At 37.7% G+C, this 16374-nt stretch overlaps 11 protein-coding genes across 11 annotated transcripts; 6 read left to right on the top strand and 5 right to left on the bottom strand.

Moving 5' to 3' along the window:
* Nucleotides 1-91: 91 nt before the first annotated feature.
* On the bottom strand, nucleotides 92-1192 carry NEHOM01_0506 (uncharacterized protein; the record flags this gene model as incomplete). The annotated part of the gene is made up of 1 exon (XM_051489384.1): nucleotides 92-1192. The coding sequence occupies one exon, from the start codon at nucleotides 1190-1192 to the stop codon at nucleotides 92-94; it is 1101 nt and encodes a 366-aa protein (XP_051345344.1).
* A 650-nt stretch (nucleotides 1193-1842) lies between these two features.
* On the top strand, nucleotides 1843-3072 carry NEHOM01_0505 (peptide chain release factor subunit 1; the record flags this gene model as incomplete). Its single annotated transcript, XM_051489383.1, has 1 exon — nucleotides 1843-3072. The coding sequence occupies one exon, from the start codon at nucleotides 1843-1845 to the stop codon at nucleotides 3070-3072; it is 1230 nt and encodes a 409-aa protein (XP_051345343.1).
* Nucleotides 3073-3365: 293 nt separating this feature from the next.
* On the bottom strand, nucleotides 3366-5009 carry NEHOM01_0504 (tRNA pseudouridine13 synthase; the record flags this gene model as incomplete). The annotated part of the gene is made up of 1 exon (XM_051489382.1): nucleotides 3366-5009. The coding sequence occupies one exon, from the start codon at nucleotides 5007-5009 to the stop codon at nucleotides 3366-3368; it is 1644 nt and encodes a 547-aa protein (XP_051345342.1).
* An 11-nt stretch (nucleotides 5010-5020) lies between these two features.
* On the top strand, nucleotides 5021-5221 carry NEHOM01_0439 (TFIIH basal transcription factor complex TTD-A subunit; the record flags this gene model as incomplete). The annotated part of the gene is made up of 1 exon (XM_051489317.1): nucleotides 5021-5221. One exon carries the CDS (start codon nucleotides 5021-5023, stop codon nucleotides 5219-5221), a length of 201 nt encoding a protein of 66 aa, XP_051345277.1.
* Nucleotides 5222-5437: 216 nt separating this feature from the next.
* Nucleotides 5438-6652, top strand: NEHOM01_0503 (uncharacterized protein; the record flags this gene model as incomplete). Its single annotated transcript, XM_051489381.1, has 1 exon — nucleotides 5438-6652. One exon carries the CDS (start codon nucleotides 5438-5440, stop codon nucleotides 6650-6652), a length of 1215 nt encoding a protein of 404 aa, XP_051345341.1.
* Nucleotides 6653-7144: 492 nt separating this feature from the next.
* Nucleotides 7145-7678, bottom strand: NEHOM01_0502 (uncharacterized protein; the record flags this gene model as incomplete). The annotated part of the gene is made up of 1 exon (XM_051489380.1): nucleotides 7145-7678. The coding sequence occupies one exon, from the start codon at nucleotides 7676-7678 to the stop codon at nucleotides 7145-7147; it is 534 nt and encodes a 177-aa protein (XP_051345340.1).
* Nucleotides 7679-7724: 46 nt separating this feature from the next.
* Nucleotides 7725-8372, top strand: NEHOM01_0501 (transcription factor E2F2; the record flags this gene model as incomplete). The annotated part of the gene is made up of 1 exon (XM_051489379.1): nucleotides 7725-8372. The coding sequence occupies one exon, from the start codon at nucleotides 7725-7727 to the stop codon at nucleotides 8370-8372; it is 648 nt and encodes a 215-aa protein (XP_051345339.1).
* A 775-nt stretch (nucleotides 8373-9147) lies between these two features.
* Nucleotides 9148-12495, bottom strand: NEHOM01_0500 (uncharacterized protein; the record flags this gene model as incomplete). Its single annotated transcript, XM_051489378.1, has 1 exon — nucleotides 9148-12495. One exon carries the CDS (start codon nucleotides 12493-12495, stop codon nucleotides 9148-9150), a length of 3348 nt encoding a protein of 1115 aa, XP_051345338.1.
* An 868-nt stretch (nucleotides 12496-13363) lies between these two features.
* Nucleotides 13364-13798, top strand: NEHOM01_0499 (uncharacterized protein; the record flags this gene model as incomplete). Its single annotated transcript, XM_051489377.1, has 1 exon — nucleotides 13364-13798. The coding sequence occupies one exon, from the start codon at nucleotides 13364-13366 to the stop codon at nucleotides 13796-13798; it is 435 nt and encodes a 144-aa protein (XP_051345337.1).
* Nucleotides 13799-14647: 849 nt separating this feature from the next.
* On the top strand, nucleotides 14648-15307 carry NEHOM01_0498 (mRNA turnover protein 4; the record flags this gene model as incomplete). Its single annotated transcript, XM_051489376.1, has 1 exon — nucleotides 14648-15307. The coding sequence occupies one exon, from the start codon at nucleotides 14648-14650 to the stop codon at nucleotides 15305-15307; it is 660 nt and encodes a 219-aa protein (XP_051345336.1).
* Nucleotide 15308: 1 nt separating this feature from the next.
* NEHOM01_0497 (uncharacterized protein) lies at nucleotides 15309-16103 on the bottom strand (the record flags this gene model as incomplete). The annotated part of the gene is made up of 1 exon (XM_051489375.1): nucleotides 15309-16103. One exon carries the CDS (start codon nucleotides 16101-16103, stop codon nucleotides 15309-15311), a length of 795 nt encoding a protein of 264 aa, XP_051345335.1.
* Between the last annotated feature and the right edge of the window lie 271 nt (nucleotides 16104-16374).

Raw genomic sequence — 16374 nt, 5'->3', positions numbered from 1 at the left:
ACACCAACTCAACTCAATACAATAAATCGTCTCTCCATTTACATACACTACTTGTTAAACACTACTATCTCTGTTTATTGTTGGCAGTCCATTACCGCCGCTTGACAATCTGTACCACATCTTCATCCATCAAAATATGGTCTCTACCCACTCTCTGCGGCACATGCTTAACACTCTTCCCCCACACAATTGCATTCTTGAACTCGCCAAGAATACCTCGATGAATAGCATTACAAAAGTCCCGCACTGAACACCGATTAGTACGAAGTACCACCGGCGCAGAATAGTCTGGTAACTGACCTCGCGGCTTAGCATAAATCCTAATCAACTGCAACATATCCCAAGATGCCTCTAAAATCCCATCTAAATTCCAGCCCTTCTCAGCACTAACCGGCACTGAGTTCTTAATCTTACTCACCAAACACAACTCCTCATAACTAATACTATCTATCTTATTCAGCACATATATAGCCGGGATATAAACTCTATTTCCTTCTATTACATCAATCAACTCATCAGCAGTTGCATCACACCGGAACATTACATCTACATTCAGAATACGATACTCCTTAAAAATAGCTTTGATTCCCTCCTCATCTAAATGGGTCAAACGACAAGTCGATCGAATATTCACTCCACCACGATCTCTTTTACCAAGTGTAATATCAGGTGGAGTTTTGTTCAGTCTAATTCCAAACCCTTCTAACTCATTCTCGATCTTCTTCTTCTGGCCGATTGGCTTAGTAATATCCAGGACAATATAGATTAAACTGCAAGTTCTGGCTACAGCAATGACTTGCTTACCTCTTCCTCGGCCATCTTTAGCCCCTTCAAGAATTCCTGGCAAGTCCAGAATCTGAATCTTAGCTCCATTATAGTGCAGTACACCAGGAACAGTCGTTAAGGTAGTAAATTCGTACTCGGCTACTGCACTGTACGTTCCCGTTAGTTTGGTCATAATAGTACTCTTTCCTACTGAAGGGAACCCAATAAATCCAACTCGAGCTACTCCTGTTTTAGCAACATCAAATCCTTCTCCTCCACCGCTTGAACTACCTTTAGGAGTCAATAACTCACGTCTTAATTTGGCTAGTTTGGCCTTTAAGAGTCCCAAGTGACTAGCAGTTGCTTTGTTCTTTTGGGTTCGAGCCATTTCATTCTCAATTTCTCGGATCTTTTCGATTACACTCATGGGCCTAAAAGATTTTACACTCTTATTAGACTTTACTGGTCACTATCCTTATCTCTACTCTATTTCTTCTTTATTTCAGTCTCCTGCGGCCTAAATCCATTCGAAATTGACTTTAACTGCCTTTTATTATTGGTTTTAGAGTAGTTCTACCCCTTGCTTTTGAATTACGTTTATGTTAAAACTAGATTTGAATCGAGTTAGAATTTAGATTTGGTTTAGTTTGAATTTAGACTTGAATTTAGATTTGAATTTCGATTTGGTTTAGTTTAGTTTTAAGATGTGTGTAAGTTTAGTATTGAGTTAAGATTGAGTTAGGTTTGTGTTGAGTTAAGTTAAGTTTGAGTTAGGTTGAGTTAGGTTAATCTTGACCTTTACTCATCTTGATCTTAATTTGGTCAAATACGGCTGCATTACTAATCCTATCTTAAATTCAAATTCTAAACTAACTCAAATTTCAAAATAACACAACCCTATACCAACCAACTAACTACCAACTAACTAACTACTAACTAAGCACTACTAACTTAATAGTTATCTTTAAATTCTAAGATATACTTGCTTAAATTTTAGATAAGACTTGACCTAAAGTATATATGACATAATCTGTGCCAATAATTTCCTTTTTGAGTATTTTTTCTTAGCTAGTCTATATGGATAAAGACAAGAGTGTGGAACAGTTAGAAATCGAAAGATGGAGAATGAAGAAACTCTTAAAACAGTTGGACAATGCTCGTGGGAATGGAACCTCGATGATTTCTCTGATTTTGCCACCTAAAGATCAGATTTCACGGGCAAATAAGTTGTTAGTTGATGAGTATGGAACAGCTTCTAATATCAAAAGTCGTGTTAATCGCTTGAGTGTCTTAGGTGCAATTACTTCAGCCCAACAAAGATTGAAGCTTTTTACTAAGTTGCCTGAGAATGGATTAGCTATCTATACAGGTACTATCATGGGTGATGATGGGAAAGAAAAGAAAGTGTGTTTTGACATTGAGCCAATGCGTCCTATCAATACTTCCCTTTATCTTTGTGATTCTCGTTTTCATGTAACTGATTTGATTAACTTAATGGATGATGATTATAAATTTGGGTTTATTATCATGGATGGACATGGTTCTTTATTTGCTGTTTTATCTGGGAATTCCAAAGAGATCAAACAACAAATTACAGTAGATTTACCTAAGAAGCACGGAAGAGGAGGACAGTCTTCCGTTCGTTTTGCCCGGTTACGAGTAGAGAAACGACATAACTACTTGCGAAAAGTAGCTGAAATAGCTACCCAGATCTTTATTACTAATAACAAGCCTAACATTCATGGTTTGATCTTAGCCGGATGTGCAGACTTTAAGTCAGAGCTTTATCAGTCAGATTTACTTGATCAACGTTTGAAACATATTGTAGCTAAGGTGATTGATGTTGGTTATGGGGGTGAGAATGGTCTTAATCAGGCGATTGAGCAGTCAGAAGAAGTACTGCAGAATATTAAGTTAGTGAGTGAGAAGAAGGTTATCAAGGCATTCTTTGATGAAGTAGTTAGTGGTTCTGGTAAAGTCTGTTTTGGTGTGGAAGAGACTATGTCCTGTTTAGAGATGGGGTGTATGGATACTTTAATCATTAATGAGGCTTCTGATATCGTAAGGAAGGAAGTGGATGGTGAAGTGACCTATACTACTGAAGAGTCAGGAGAATTACTAACTGACTGGCTGGCTGAAAACTATAGAAAGCTTAACTGTAATCTTGCTTTGATTTCAGATAAGAGTCAAGAAGGAACTCAGTTTATTTCGGCCTTTGGCGGAGTTGGAGGCATTCTTCGGTATAAAATGGATACGGCAGAGGAACTATCAGAAGTTGAAGACTTCTCCGATGCTGATATTTTCTAATAGAGAGAATAAAGGAGTTAATATGATATTGTATTGAGTTGTGTTAAGATAAGATTGGGTTGTGGTTGTGTTATGATAAGATAAGATATGATTGTGGTGTGGTGTGGTGTGTTGTGGTAAGATAAGATAAGATTGGGTTGAGTTGAGTTGTGATAATATTGTGTTGTGTTAAGATAAGGTTAAGATAAGATAAGATAAGACTATGTTATTTTAATGGTGAGATAAGATAAATTGGTGGTAATATAATGCTAACTTGCTTAAATGGATGCTGGGCTCTTACTGATACTGAGTTCTTACCAGGTGACTTCTTTGGTGCCGTTCTTGGTGATTTCTTTGATGACCATAGTTGCGTATGTGCCGGGTGGTAAATCAAAGGAGAGGGAAAGTGTGCCTTCCTTGAGGGAATAGGTCAAATTCTCGGGATGAATGATGGCTTTGCGATATCCGCCTTTAGGACACAAAGAATTGTGTGGGGGAGGTGGACTGCCGGCGGCTGGTTTTGGGAATAGAGGTAAGAAGAGAGTGTCTAAATCTGGAGTGCTTGTTTCCTTAATATGGTTGTGGATCTCTTCTTGTGAAGTAATTGAACCCACCCAAAGTCGGCCGCCTGTATATTCCTGGGGATTCAGACCTTTCTTTAATCTTGATTCAAGCATATCATTAAAAAGCATGCTTTGATAACTATGCATGTATATCATACGGTTCTCTCTTCTGATCATTTGAAAGATCTGTTTTGGAGGTACGCCCCGACTGAGACCTCGTAAGATCTGCTTTTCCGTATGAAATTTAGGCGGTATAGTAAGACTAGCTTCTTTAAGTTTGCCTTCTCGAATACAAGCAAGCGTATCCTGGACTTTCGTTGAGTTTTCTAAAGAGGAAAGACTCTGAATGATCGTATCTAAAGCCTCATCAAACTTACGGTCTAGAAGAAGTTTACCGACCTCAGAATTGTTCATGTTATACCCAAACCGTTGTCGGCCATAGTAGTTCGGGAATCCTTTAGTTTTCAAGTCAACTACTGATTGGTGAATAGTTTGTTCATCACCAGATACTTTAAGTCGTAAGTAGAACCTGTTCTTAGACAGATCACCTAGTCCTATTCTATTATGAATCCGTGTAATGGTAGTTAGTTGAACTTCCTGTTCAAATCCTAAGACAGTCGCCAAGTACTCTTCATCGCTTTGTTCTTTCTGCTCCTTAAGCCCGGCCAGTTCAACTACTGCCTTATCCAACTCAGCACTAATTGTCTCGTACTCTACTACTACTATATCCTCAGCCGGTAAGTCCGATTCTTGCACTTCACGTGTTGCAAACTGATTATCCGGAGATAAGGTTTCATCATCCTTACTCTTCTTCTCCGCATGACAAGCCTTGTACAAGTCAATAAAAGCCACTTTAGCTACACTAATTCGCTGAGTCGTAATACCCTTTTTATCCTTATTACCAGCAAACATCACATCATGTTCTGCCACACGTAATAAACTAGCCACCATCTTAATTGCTTCATGGGAAGTTCGTCCTTTCTTAGTCACACAAACTGAATATATATGCTGCTTATGATGAGTATCAAAGAGTACTAAAATATCAGTACTTCCACTCTGGTTCTTAATAGTCTTAGTATAAACAAACGGATGCATTGAATATAACTGATGAACTTTTTGTCTTCCTTCCTTATCAGGTATTCCTACAATCTTCCCTAATACTTCCCTATGTCTTACTATCTCTTCTCTATCTAAAACCCGCTTGATAAACCCACGCGGTATCAAAGGTAATCCCTCTAAAAGCAACAATTCAGCCCGATTCACAACCTCCCCTACATTTAACAACCGTCCATCAGGCCCCCCTTCCCGTACAATAAAGTCTTCCTCTCTCTCCTTCAAAATCGCGTCATATTGTTTTCCAGCTGATAAGCAAGCTAACCACTTGAATGAGTCCATTTTTTCTAAAAATGGTAAAGGCTATAAAGGGTACTCTTCTTAAATGCGATGCTTCTATCAAACAAATCGTTGTCCGCCTTAATCGCGAACATAACTTTATAATTCATGATATTGATGATAATACTCTCTTTATTGATCGCAAATATCTAAGTAAAATAGAAGAAGAAACCGAACGAATGATCAACCATATAGTAAAAAAGAGCTTCGACTAATTTTGCATGGCTATCGCTGACCTCCTAGTTCTTCTTCTTATCATTTATATTGTGCATTTACAAATCAAAATTAACAACTTAACTGAAATCTTATCTAAGAAAGAAAATGAGTTAAGAGAGACTAAACCCTATCAAAGAGGGTATAAGAATCTTAAACAATCGTACTTAGACTTACTAGATCGGGTAAATAGCCAAAAAGACCGCAAAAAATTATAGATGAGTTACACAGCGGCTATAGCTAATTTGAAAAACTACAGTGGTATGCCTACTGAATATGAAGAGTTCTTCCGTCGAGTTCAGATTGAATTTCCAAATTTGTCTGATATGCATAAAGATATGCTTTTTAGCCAATCTCTGCACTGGTTACTCTCGACTGAGAGGAGTAATATACTGATTGAGTGTGGGATTAAGTTGTTACATGTAGTTAGATATCCGTTTATTTTGCCCCGATATATACTTCCTTTATTTGAACGTGGTGATGTCTTAAAGATAGCTGCTACGCATTGGTTAAGTCGCGGTCGAGTTGAGTTGCGAGATCTCAGTGCTAGTGAGAGTTTTAGTGAAGGTGCTTGTAATAGTAGTCTTAATAGTCTTAATGGTCTTAATAGTCTTAATAGTCTTAATAGTCATCTTAGTAGTCATCTTAATAGTCTTAATGGACATATCAATGCTAGTAGTAGTAATGGTTGTGGTAGTAGTAGTAGTAGTAGTGGAGGTATTACTGGTGTAGGAGTTAGTAGTAATGCTATGTTGCAACAGATAGTGGCTGAGTACCTGGGAGATTGGATAGTACTGATTAAGAAGGCTTTGGGGGCAGAGAAAGTGTTTGGAGAGACATTTGAGTGGTTAGTTGTGGTGCTTAGTACATTGAACCGGCAAATCAAAGCAGTAGTAGTTGAGTTTATTGCGGCTGAAACTAATCGACTGAAGAGTTTAAGATTACTAACTAAGTATGCTACTTTAGTGGATGCTGGTGGATTTAGAACGCAAATTGAGAAGTTTGGTGGGTATGTTGGTTCTTTTGATAGTTTGGCTTCTCGGGAAGCAGCTTTTCTCTTACGGACTTACCAAAGATACCATCGGCCCACTTGTACTTTTAACATAACCTTGGAGTCTTTTGGACACTTTTTACGTGATATCTACTCTGAACTATCTTTAGCCCAACAGACTAAGATTAGAGCATTATTACAACATGCTTGTTACTCGCATATTTTAGAACTCTTTCCTAGTATGCAATTCCAAGAGACAGATATTCCTAAGAAAATAGTAAGAGCTATTCTGATGGATCCTTTACCGAATCCTAAAGCAGCTATTATTCAAACTATTCCTTTATCTTTTGATTTGGCTTTTGCCAATAACTACTCACTGGAAAAGGATCTTAGTCATCTTTTTTCAGACAGTTCGTGTCAGAACCAGTGCATGGAAGTCTAATATTCATTAAGACTCTATCTTAACTAGTTTAGGTAAAGTATTGGCCAGTCTTATTCAGACAAGTCCAAATTCAATCTAAACCAAGTAATCTATAAAGTATTTACTATCGAGTTGTTATTTATTCAGATAGTACTATTCAACTGTTTATTTTGTTTTTCCAGCTTATCGCATTAGACCATTTATTTGTTGTTTTCCTTTTTAGGCAATTACCAACTGCTTATCTCCTACCACTCAATCTAACAACTGCTTATCTCCTACCACCCTAAACCAATTACGTAATCTAATTACGTAATACTAACCACATAATACTAATCTAACCACCCTAAAACAAACCACATAATACCAATTACGTAACTCCCAACTACTTATCTCCTACCACCCTAAATCTAATCATCCTAAAACCACACAACCCAAACCACCCAACTCAACCCAACTCAACCCAAACCACCCAACTCAATACCAACTCAACCCAATACCAACACCAAACGTAATTTAAAAGAGTAATGGCCAGATACCCTCTGGAGGAATGATTAAATCTATCCAAATACTTAACTTAGCTTTGACCTCTTCTAGAACAGCCTCACCATCCTGACTCTGTTGCGCCCTTACTACTACTATCTGCTCATTCTCTTTCTGAACAATAATCACTTCCGCCCCTTTAAACCCATAAACCTTCCTTGTATAACTCCTCTCCCGTCTATCTTGACAGCCAATTCCCTCAAGAATACCAATAAGTCCTTCTGCTTGCCAAACTTTATTCCTAATCACCCGACGAGTTAAAGACTTCCTAGACTTACTCTTATCAGCAGGAAATATTACTTTCAGATAAGAACTCTCCCCCTCTTCACCACATCCGCTTATCTCACTTGTATAAACTACCTTTTCTTGCGACCAAATCAAAGTATAGCCCAATAACGTATAAACAACCTCTTCTACTCGCTCAACTCGAAATCCATGACCACATAAAGATATATAACGGATCATTTCTTCCAATCTAGACGTTACACCACATAATAAGCACTCCATCGCCTAAAAATTACACATTAATGATGACTTAATTTTTATTTAGAACATGCATAATTCACCTACTAGCAGTCTCTTTACCTTCCTTTCCGATATCGATATATCTGAAGCCAAGTCTACTTTGACCAGTCGGATGGAAAGTTCATTAGGTGTTATCACTCAGAAGTTCTTAAAACTTCTAAAAGAGTCTCCTCAGCTTGAATTAGATCTTAATTATGCTGCTACTACTTTAGAGATTCACAAACGCAGACTTTATGACATCACTAATGTCTTAGAAGGTATTGGTTTCATAAAAAAGAAGCTCAAAAACAATGTCCTCTATATTGGTAATCAAGGGCGTAATAAGTGTAGTGATTGTGGGGGAACGACTTTTCCAGGGACTAAAGAGCTTAGTGAGATAGAAAGTTTGTTACGGGCTGAGAAGGATCTTAATACTGAGTTGGCTCAAGTAAATGCAGAGTTGCAACAATTGGCTTGTCAAGAGGACAATATGAGTTTAGCTTATGTTACTTATTTAGATTTAAAGGAGATTAGTGATTTTTCGGCTATCTCACTTTTTGCCGTTAAAACCCCACCTGGGACTCTTTTAGACTTTCCGCAATCAGAGAATAAGAATGAGAACATTGTTACTTTTTCTTCTAATTATGGTAAAATAGACGTATTCTATCTCCAGGATACATTGGACATGGTAAAATAAAGACTTCCAGGTCATATAGTAGTGCTAGCTTAACTTGGTGTTAGTATTGGGTTAGTACTTAGCTTGGGGCTTAAGATAACATCACTTTAGCAGCTAACTTTATATAAAGATAGAGATAAACATAACAGTTATTTTAATTTGGGTTTGATTAGATTGGGTTGAGTGGGGTGGGGTGGGGTTTGGGTTGTGTTTAGATTGTGTGGGGTTATGTTGTGGTTAGGTGATGTGTAGATTGAGTTAGTTTAGATTAGATTGGGTTGGTTTAGATTGAGTTATGTCTAGACTTTATTAAGTTGTAGATGTTGTTAAGTTGTTTTATTGTATATAGACTAACTATCTGTTCTAAGTCATGTATTGAGTTGAATAAATTGGAATAGTTTAATATCTGGGTTAAAGTAGAGTAAAGTAAAAGTGAAATTGAACTGAGTTTATTTGAATTTATGATCGGGTTAGATTTAGTTTAGAATTTCAATTGAGTTAAGTTGAGTTGAGTTAGTATTGAGTTAGTATTGAGTTGAGTTAGATAAAGAAGGGAAGGGGTTGGGTTAAGATTGAGTTGGGATTGAGTTAGTAGTGAGTAAGTGAATTAACACTGATTTTATTGAGTAGAGATTGTGGGATAATATACTGGTGCTTAAGTTAGCTTTAAAGTTGGGTTTAGAATGACAGTAAAAGAGATAGATGTTTGCCTTGAGGTACTGGGCTTGCGTAAGTTATGATTTTATCTACTTATTGGGATTTAAAGATAGAATCTGCTGATTTATTCACCTTTAAATCAAATAAGGTAGATTGCTTGGGGTGGGTTTGGGTTTGTGTCTTTTGGAAGGTCGGCGAGTAGAGTGGTTAAATGGGCATAGGCCTGGTAAAAGTAGATGTAGCCGTCATTCCATGCCTGGCGTTTGACCCATTCAATCTTGGCCTTAGAAACAGCAACAATGCTCTCTGCAAAGGGGAGATTGGCTGCGGGAATACTTGTTAAGTGATGGAAGTTCTTAATAATTCTAGTCCTTCGGCATATCGGGCAAGTATCGAGTTTGACAAAACCGATCACACAAAGACTACAGACGAAATGGCCACATTCAAAATAACAGGCAGCTGCGAAATTGTCATCTGGGTTGAAGGCAGAAAACGGAGTAGGGGCGGTTGAGTCGTCCACATCCGCTTCTTCTGCTTCCTTTGGTGGTGCATAAAGGTCACGACGACAGGTCGAACATTTAATGGCGGTGCCGTTTTCTTTGATATACTTGGTGATGTTTTGAAAAGAGGCCTTGGGGCTAATGGAATTTGGAATGATGCCCTCGACTGAGTCCGAGCGTCTGGCCAGCCGATAGAGCATTGTAGATGCAAGTGCAGTAAATTCGCCCTTAGGATTATGAAGGTTCTTTAATAAACAGCGGTGGAACGACTGAAGTAGCACCATGGTAGATGGACTGCTCGGATTATTTGGGATTGATCCGTCAATTTGAATACTCTTAAGTCTATCTAGTTCAATGATAAAGTATTTACGTGAGGTGATTACTGTCCATTCACTTTCTGATACATTGACATTTGCTAGGTGTAGAGTAGTTGTATCCTTAAATTGGCTAGCAACCCAGTGAATAATAGTCACTAAGTCGACTTCAGTTAGTGATTGGTTCTTGTGGAAACGTAAGAACAGGTTCTTCACTGAGTATTTTGGGGAATGAGATCCTTGGAATGGCCGGGAGGGGTTTAAATTCCGGGTTGGTCGGGTTGGGTTAGTAGTTTGAGAAGAGATGAAATCGTATTTTAAGGAATCCAGGTCGATATCGTAAAGAGTCAACTCATTATTATTCCTCAGATTTGGGATAGTATTGGGCTTTCTTGCGATGTAGGTTTGGAATAGTATAAATTGTGACTTAATGCCATAGTTCAAAAACCAGCGCAGGATTGTAGCATATGCCCTGTAATTAAGAGCACCTGTCTGTAGGGACAGTTTGGACAGGCCAAGATACTGGGGAGATACGCCCAGTTTATTCTCTCTCTCTATGTATCTGAATAGGGAGAAGCCCTCGATTTTCTCTCGTTGGTGGAAGTACTTGATTTCATCTAGCTCAGAGAAGCCATTAATTACTAGTAAGGCAATCTTCTGGCCGATAGGATGGGCAAGAAGTTGAACAATGGCCATGTTCTTGAAGCGCTGGTTCATAATGTACAGTTTAATTGGGTTGATAAAGTTGTAAACCCTTAGCATCCAATAAAGAATACGTAGATCAATATTATCTAGCACTAAGGTGTTCACCTTAAGATTAAGTTTAGCCATAGGCCGGCGATTACATTCTGTATCCAGAGCATCTGTATTAAACTCACTAGATTCCTGATTTGGATTATTGTCACCAATATTCACGATTCTAAGTTCTTGAGCTGTGATATTCCGAAAGATAGATACGGTTTCTGCATACCTTTGGATGGCCAGAGGACCAGGAAGCTGACTTCCGTTAATCTCGATAATTGTGTAGCGTATGTTTTGGCAGAAAGACACACCATAGTAGTTTTTATGGTTAGTAATCCAGTAATCAAAATCAATATGGCAAAGCTCAATCAAAACAGGTCTTCTAAGCATCCAATCGGGATCATTAAGAATGTTACCACAACATATAACGTCGCGTGACCAAACTTGACTCGGTATACGAGATATTGCTCCGATAAAGCGAAGTGTACTGATCGAGTTGTACAGGTCATCCCGTTTATCCTTATACTGGACCCAAAGCTCTTTTGCCGAAATTCCATGCCTGGCAATAGCTTTACGGGTGTAGAGCAGGCTATAAGCCGATTTGGTCCGACAGGGCATATTAGGGAGGATTTGGCAAATAACCAGAGTAGCAAAGACGCACAACTTATGCGGTTGGAGACAGCATGTTTGCCGCAGCAGATAGACAGATTCATAAGAAATATCCAAACCCAAGAGAGTATGAACTTTAATCGGAGACCTGTTATGTTTGCACAGGTGCAGAATAGTTTCCCAAGATGCCTCCAGAACTATCCCCGGATGAATAGCATCAACATTCTCAAGACCACGTAGTGTTACTTCTGTAGCCGCCGAACTAACAATATGAATCTTATGGCATCTAGGAACTGGCATTTGAAGCACCCAAAGATCAATGTTAGTCACTTTAGGTAAATTCACAAAGAAGAGAGTATAGCCGTTTATTAGTGGCAGCCGGCGAATAAAATGGGCATCTTGAAACTCCCATTCTTGAAAGATGATACAAGAAAATGGCCGAGCAAAGGCAATTCCACTATTTACCAATTCCCAAAGCGTCATTGACTTAGTAGTTATAAGCTCCAGTTGATACTTGGAAGAGTAAATCGCATGCAAAACTGTATTCTGGGCTTCATCCCTACACTTCTTTTCATCTAACCCAAGACCGTATACCAGTCCCTGCTGATCTTCAGCCAAAGAAATCCTCAATCTATCGCAATCAAACATGTTAACAACTCGAGATAGAATTTGCATGTTCAGCTGATAACAATCCGGATTACCCAAGCTATAAATAACTCGACAAGCAGAACATCTAATAACCACAATCGTTCTTAATAACTCCAAAGCATCCTGGGCTTGGGCACGTGTATATTTCGGCAGTATAAAGTGAATATAAGCACCTATGTACCCAATCGCATAAATAGGCGTATTGACCAACGTCTCATCTGTATCTACTAAACTAGAATCAGAAGCAGCCGCCAAACCTTGTTGAGGAGTCGCACAAGTCATCTGCACAGTATAATCAAAGCCAGCACATACAATTCCAATACTGTACAGAGCCTCAAACATAGACTCTGCATCCAGCAATCCCGCTCGAGCATTCACACACACATCACTAATATTTCGACACTCACCCATCGTATTCAGACTAGATCCACTAACTCTACCCAACACCAACACCAACCCCAAGCCAACCGAGAAACCAAGACCAAACCAACTTCTAACCACCTTAATTTTCCAGCCCTTAAGTAAACCCCGCCAGTACCCCGAGCCCAAGACTAATCCAAAGCCCCAACCAACCCCAATCAGCCATTCACAAGCAAAGCCCCAACTCAACCCAATCTTAACCCAACCCAACCCATAAATAACCGACAACCTATTCATATAAGGAGATAGCGACATAAGATAAGGAAATAAAAAAGAAGGTTCAGATATAATTACTCTTTCCCAAAAAGGAAATTTATAGATCCAAAATCTACCCAACTGATCATTCCTAACCAAAGACAACTTTATTCATAGCACCCCAATACAACAATATAGACAAGAAGATCACAAACATAGCTTCATACAACTTTAATACTCCATTAATACTTTATTAATACTCCATTAATCCCTTCCTAACCCAAACTCAACTTAATACCCAAATTATTACAATACTAGACTAAACTAAACTCATCTTAATACTAAACTATACTAAACTATACTAAACTCATCTTAATACTAAACTCATCCTAATACCATCTTAATACCACTCCAACTCTAACTCAACTCATCTTAATCCCACCTCAATACTAAACCCATCTTAATACCACTTCAATACCACCCCAACTCTAACCAGAGTAAGACAAGAGAATTTTGACACACCCGAACAACTCCAACCTACAACAAGTATTAACATAACACAACCCCACCTAAACCCACCTAAACCCCATCTAAACTCAACTCCACCTAAACTCACCTAATAAGATATTAATATATAAACACTGGTCAGAAATGTCAATGGTCAACCTCAACAAGAAAACTTGGAGGTTTTGGGGATCATCAAAAGGAGTGAGCCGGCCTAAGCCTACCCAACATCCTAACCTTCGCTTTATAGACCAAGACAGTACCTTCATCACTCCAGTATTTGAGCAGTGCTGAATTGTAAGAATTCAGTGATAAACATACTATACAAATGATTCTGTAAAGTATAATCAACGCTGACTAAAAAAGCGGCTGAGATTAAATAGCCGATTTGCAAGTAAAGTTACGGTTTTGGCCAAAAAATTGCATGGAATCGGAATCTGGTCCTATGATGAATAATTTCAATATGTGTTTATTTACAGAGGTGGGTACTCCTTTGCCTGTTTCTGATGAGGAGGAGTTAATGTACTTTGGAGGGGGAGTTAGTTTTAGGATTAAAGTTGGTGATGGAAGTCTTTTAAGGACTTATCGCTACCATTCAGAATCTGGGAAAGTCTTTGTGACTAATTTTAGGCTGATTTACATTCCAGATGTGATTCAGCCTTCTTTTTGTTCCTTCTTTGTAGCTGCTAGTTCTATTAGGGATATTACTTCAGTAGATAGTCAGCGGGTTAAGTTAGATGTAGTCTTAGGGAATGCAGAACGAGGGGTGTTGTTTTTGAACTTGAAGTACAATTTACTAGATACATTCTTAGTCCAGCTTAAAGATGCCTGGCATCGGATGCGAAGACTAGAAGAATAGGATTTAGTGGGGTGGGGTGGATTGAGTTAGTTTGAGTTAGGTTGGTGTTGGAGTGAGTTGAGTTAGTAGTTGTATTTGGGTTACTAAATTGGTATATATGTAGGAGAATTAACATGCAATAAATTGAATTGGGTTGAGTTGGTATTGAGTTAGTGTTGGGTTGAGTTGGGTTGGATTAAGTTGGTTTGGTATTTGAGTTGGTATTGGGTTGAGTTGAGTTGGTTTAGTATTAGATTGGTATTGAGTTGGTAATTAGATAAGTATTAAGTTAGTAATTAGATAAGTATTGAGTTGAGTTGAGTTGGCTTGGTATTAGATTGGTATTGAGTTAGTATTGAGTTAGTAATTAGATAAGTATTGAGTTGGTATTAGATTAGATAAGTAATGAGTTGTATTGAGTTAGTAATTAGATAAGTATTGAGTTAGTATTAAGTTGGTAATTAGATAAGTAATTAGCTACAATACTAACACAATGAGAGACTAAGGTGTTATTTAGATAAACAAGTGCGATGTACTTAATTGGCTAGTTAGGAGTGATGGGATGAAAGATACAAACCTAAATATAAGACTAGAGAGATAAATAGATGAGTAAATAGATACTGGAAGAAGACTTAGAATATACTTAAGGAATTCTTAGCTGGGAATAATTGTAAGTAAGTGAAGATGGGATTATTAGTACTTATCTTTATTTTCTGGATTTACTTGGTCTGGTTTAGTTTTAGGATGAATTTTGAAATGAGATAGTGTTAAATTAAGGTATAAGAAATACTTAGAATAGATAAACAGTAAATATCTCTTGATTTAGCTTAAAATAAGATATCTTAAAGTTAATCTTAAAAATTACCATATATGGTCATAAAATTCCAGCAAAATTTGCATTCCATGGACCAAAAGATTAACAAACGTGCTAAAGTAGACAATGCTCTTTCTAACGTAACTAATTACAAGAATATCTACAAAATTCTGTGTGATAACAAAACAGCTTTTATCCAGCAACTTAAGCGAAATTTCCGAAATAACAAATCAGAAATGATCTTTGGGAAGTACAGAATGGTAGAAAAGGTGCTCGGCCGAATTCTCTCAGCAGAAGACCTAGTTTCACTACGGGGCGAAAATCCTTACAAAAAGTCAGATAGGATTTATCTTTATGTTATGTCTGATTTACCCCTGGAAAAGATAGCTGAGATAGCTAATTCAGTGGACTTTAGTGATTACGAGAGGAAAGGAGCTCAATTTGAAGAGGATATTATTATTCCAGCTGGTGAGTTACTTAACCGAGAAAGTATTCGTGTTTCTAATACGTTATTCAAAGATATCAAAGCTTTAGGTCTGGTTAATGCAATTATCAACCCAAAAACCAACAACATAGAAGTTACCGAAGAAACTGTTCTAGGCCGCAAAGGTGAAGATATCACTGAGGCCCAGGAAAAGATGATCAGACTTCTTGGCATCAAAAACCGAACTCACAAAGCTGAAGTAACTGGCTTTGCCCGAGTTCCCCAAGAATAAACTACTTCCTTTTTAATCTAATCACTTTAATCGTTGGTTGTTCTTTTGATCTACTTAGTTGGGTCTGATCTATCAGTAGGGGCCAAGTCGAGTAAGTATGAAAAACAGCCGGATTACTTTCTACCTGGCTAAGTAAGACTCGTAGTTGTGCAGTAGAGACTTGGTGAATATCATTAGTAGTTAATGGAGGAGAAGAGTTGGAATGGGGTGGATTAGTTGGATTAGTTGGAGTAAAAGTAGGTCGGGAAAAGATTAAAGAACCTTCTGATAAGTCTTTGCTATTAACAAGTACAACTAGAAGATCAGATAGGGATAGTTGGGGATTCTGGCTGAGAATGCGTGAAATAGGTTCATCTTCCAGTTGAGTTGAGTACTTTAAGAGATAAGAATTAGCTTGAAGGATTTTAGTGGCTTTTGAACTTCTTATTTCACGGTATCCAACTAAATCAGCTGAATACTTTAAATCAACTAGTATATCTTGCCAGTACTGTCGCAATCTATCTGGATGAATAGGTTCTTTATCTAAGCTAAGATAAAAACACTTTCTAGGTCGAGCATAAAGATATATCTTTGGAAAGTCCAACCAAGCCAAAACTCGACTTAAAACTTCCAAAACAACCGCCCGACTTAATCCTTTAACTACTCCACCACTTTCTAACGTATTAATATGAATAAACCCATCTGCCTGATAATAAGTAAAAGTTCCAACATTAACTATTTCTGCAGTTGAGGTCAAAGCTATCCAAGCCCATTCACGACCATCTGAAAAGAGTCTAACTTGAATATTCCCAGACATTCGGAAAATTTAACAGTATACCATTAAGTTAACTTAAGTTGAGTTAAGTTGAGTTGAGTTAAGATTAGATTGAGTTGAGTTGATATTAAGTTGAATTGAGATAAGATAAGATAAGATAAGATTGAGTTGAGATAAGATTGAGATAAGACTAAGTTGAGATGGGGTGATATAAGATACTAACCCAATAGGATATAACACTTTCTAATTGAAATGACACACAAAATCATATCTTAACAAAATCATAACTTATCTATAACTAACTCACAACTAA

Source organism: Nematocida homosporus (genome assembly GCF_024244095.1).
Source record: "Nematocida homosporus strain JUm1504 chromosome Unknown 4509, whole genome shotgun sequence".
NCBI lineage: Eukaryota > Fungi > Microsporidia > Nematocida > Nematocida homosporus.
This window is presented reverse-complemented; position numbering and strand designations above follow the sequence as displayed.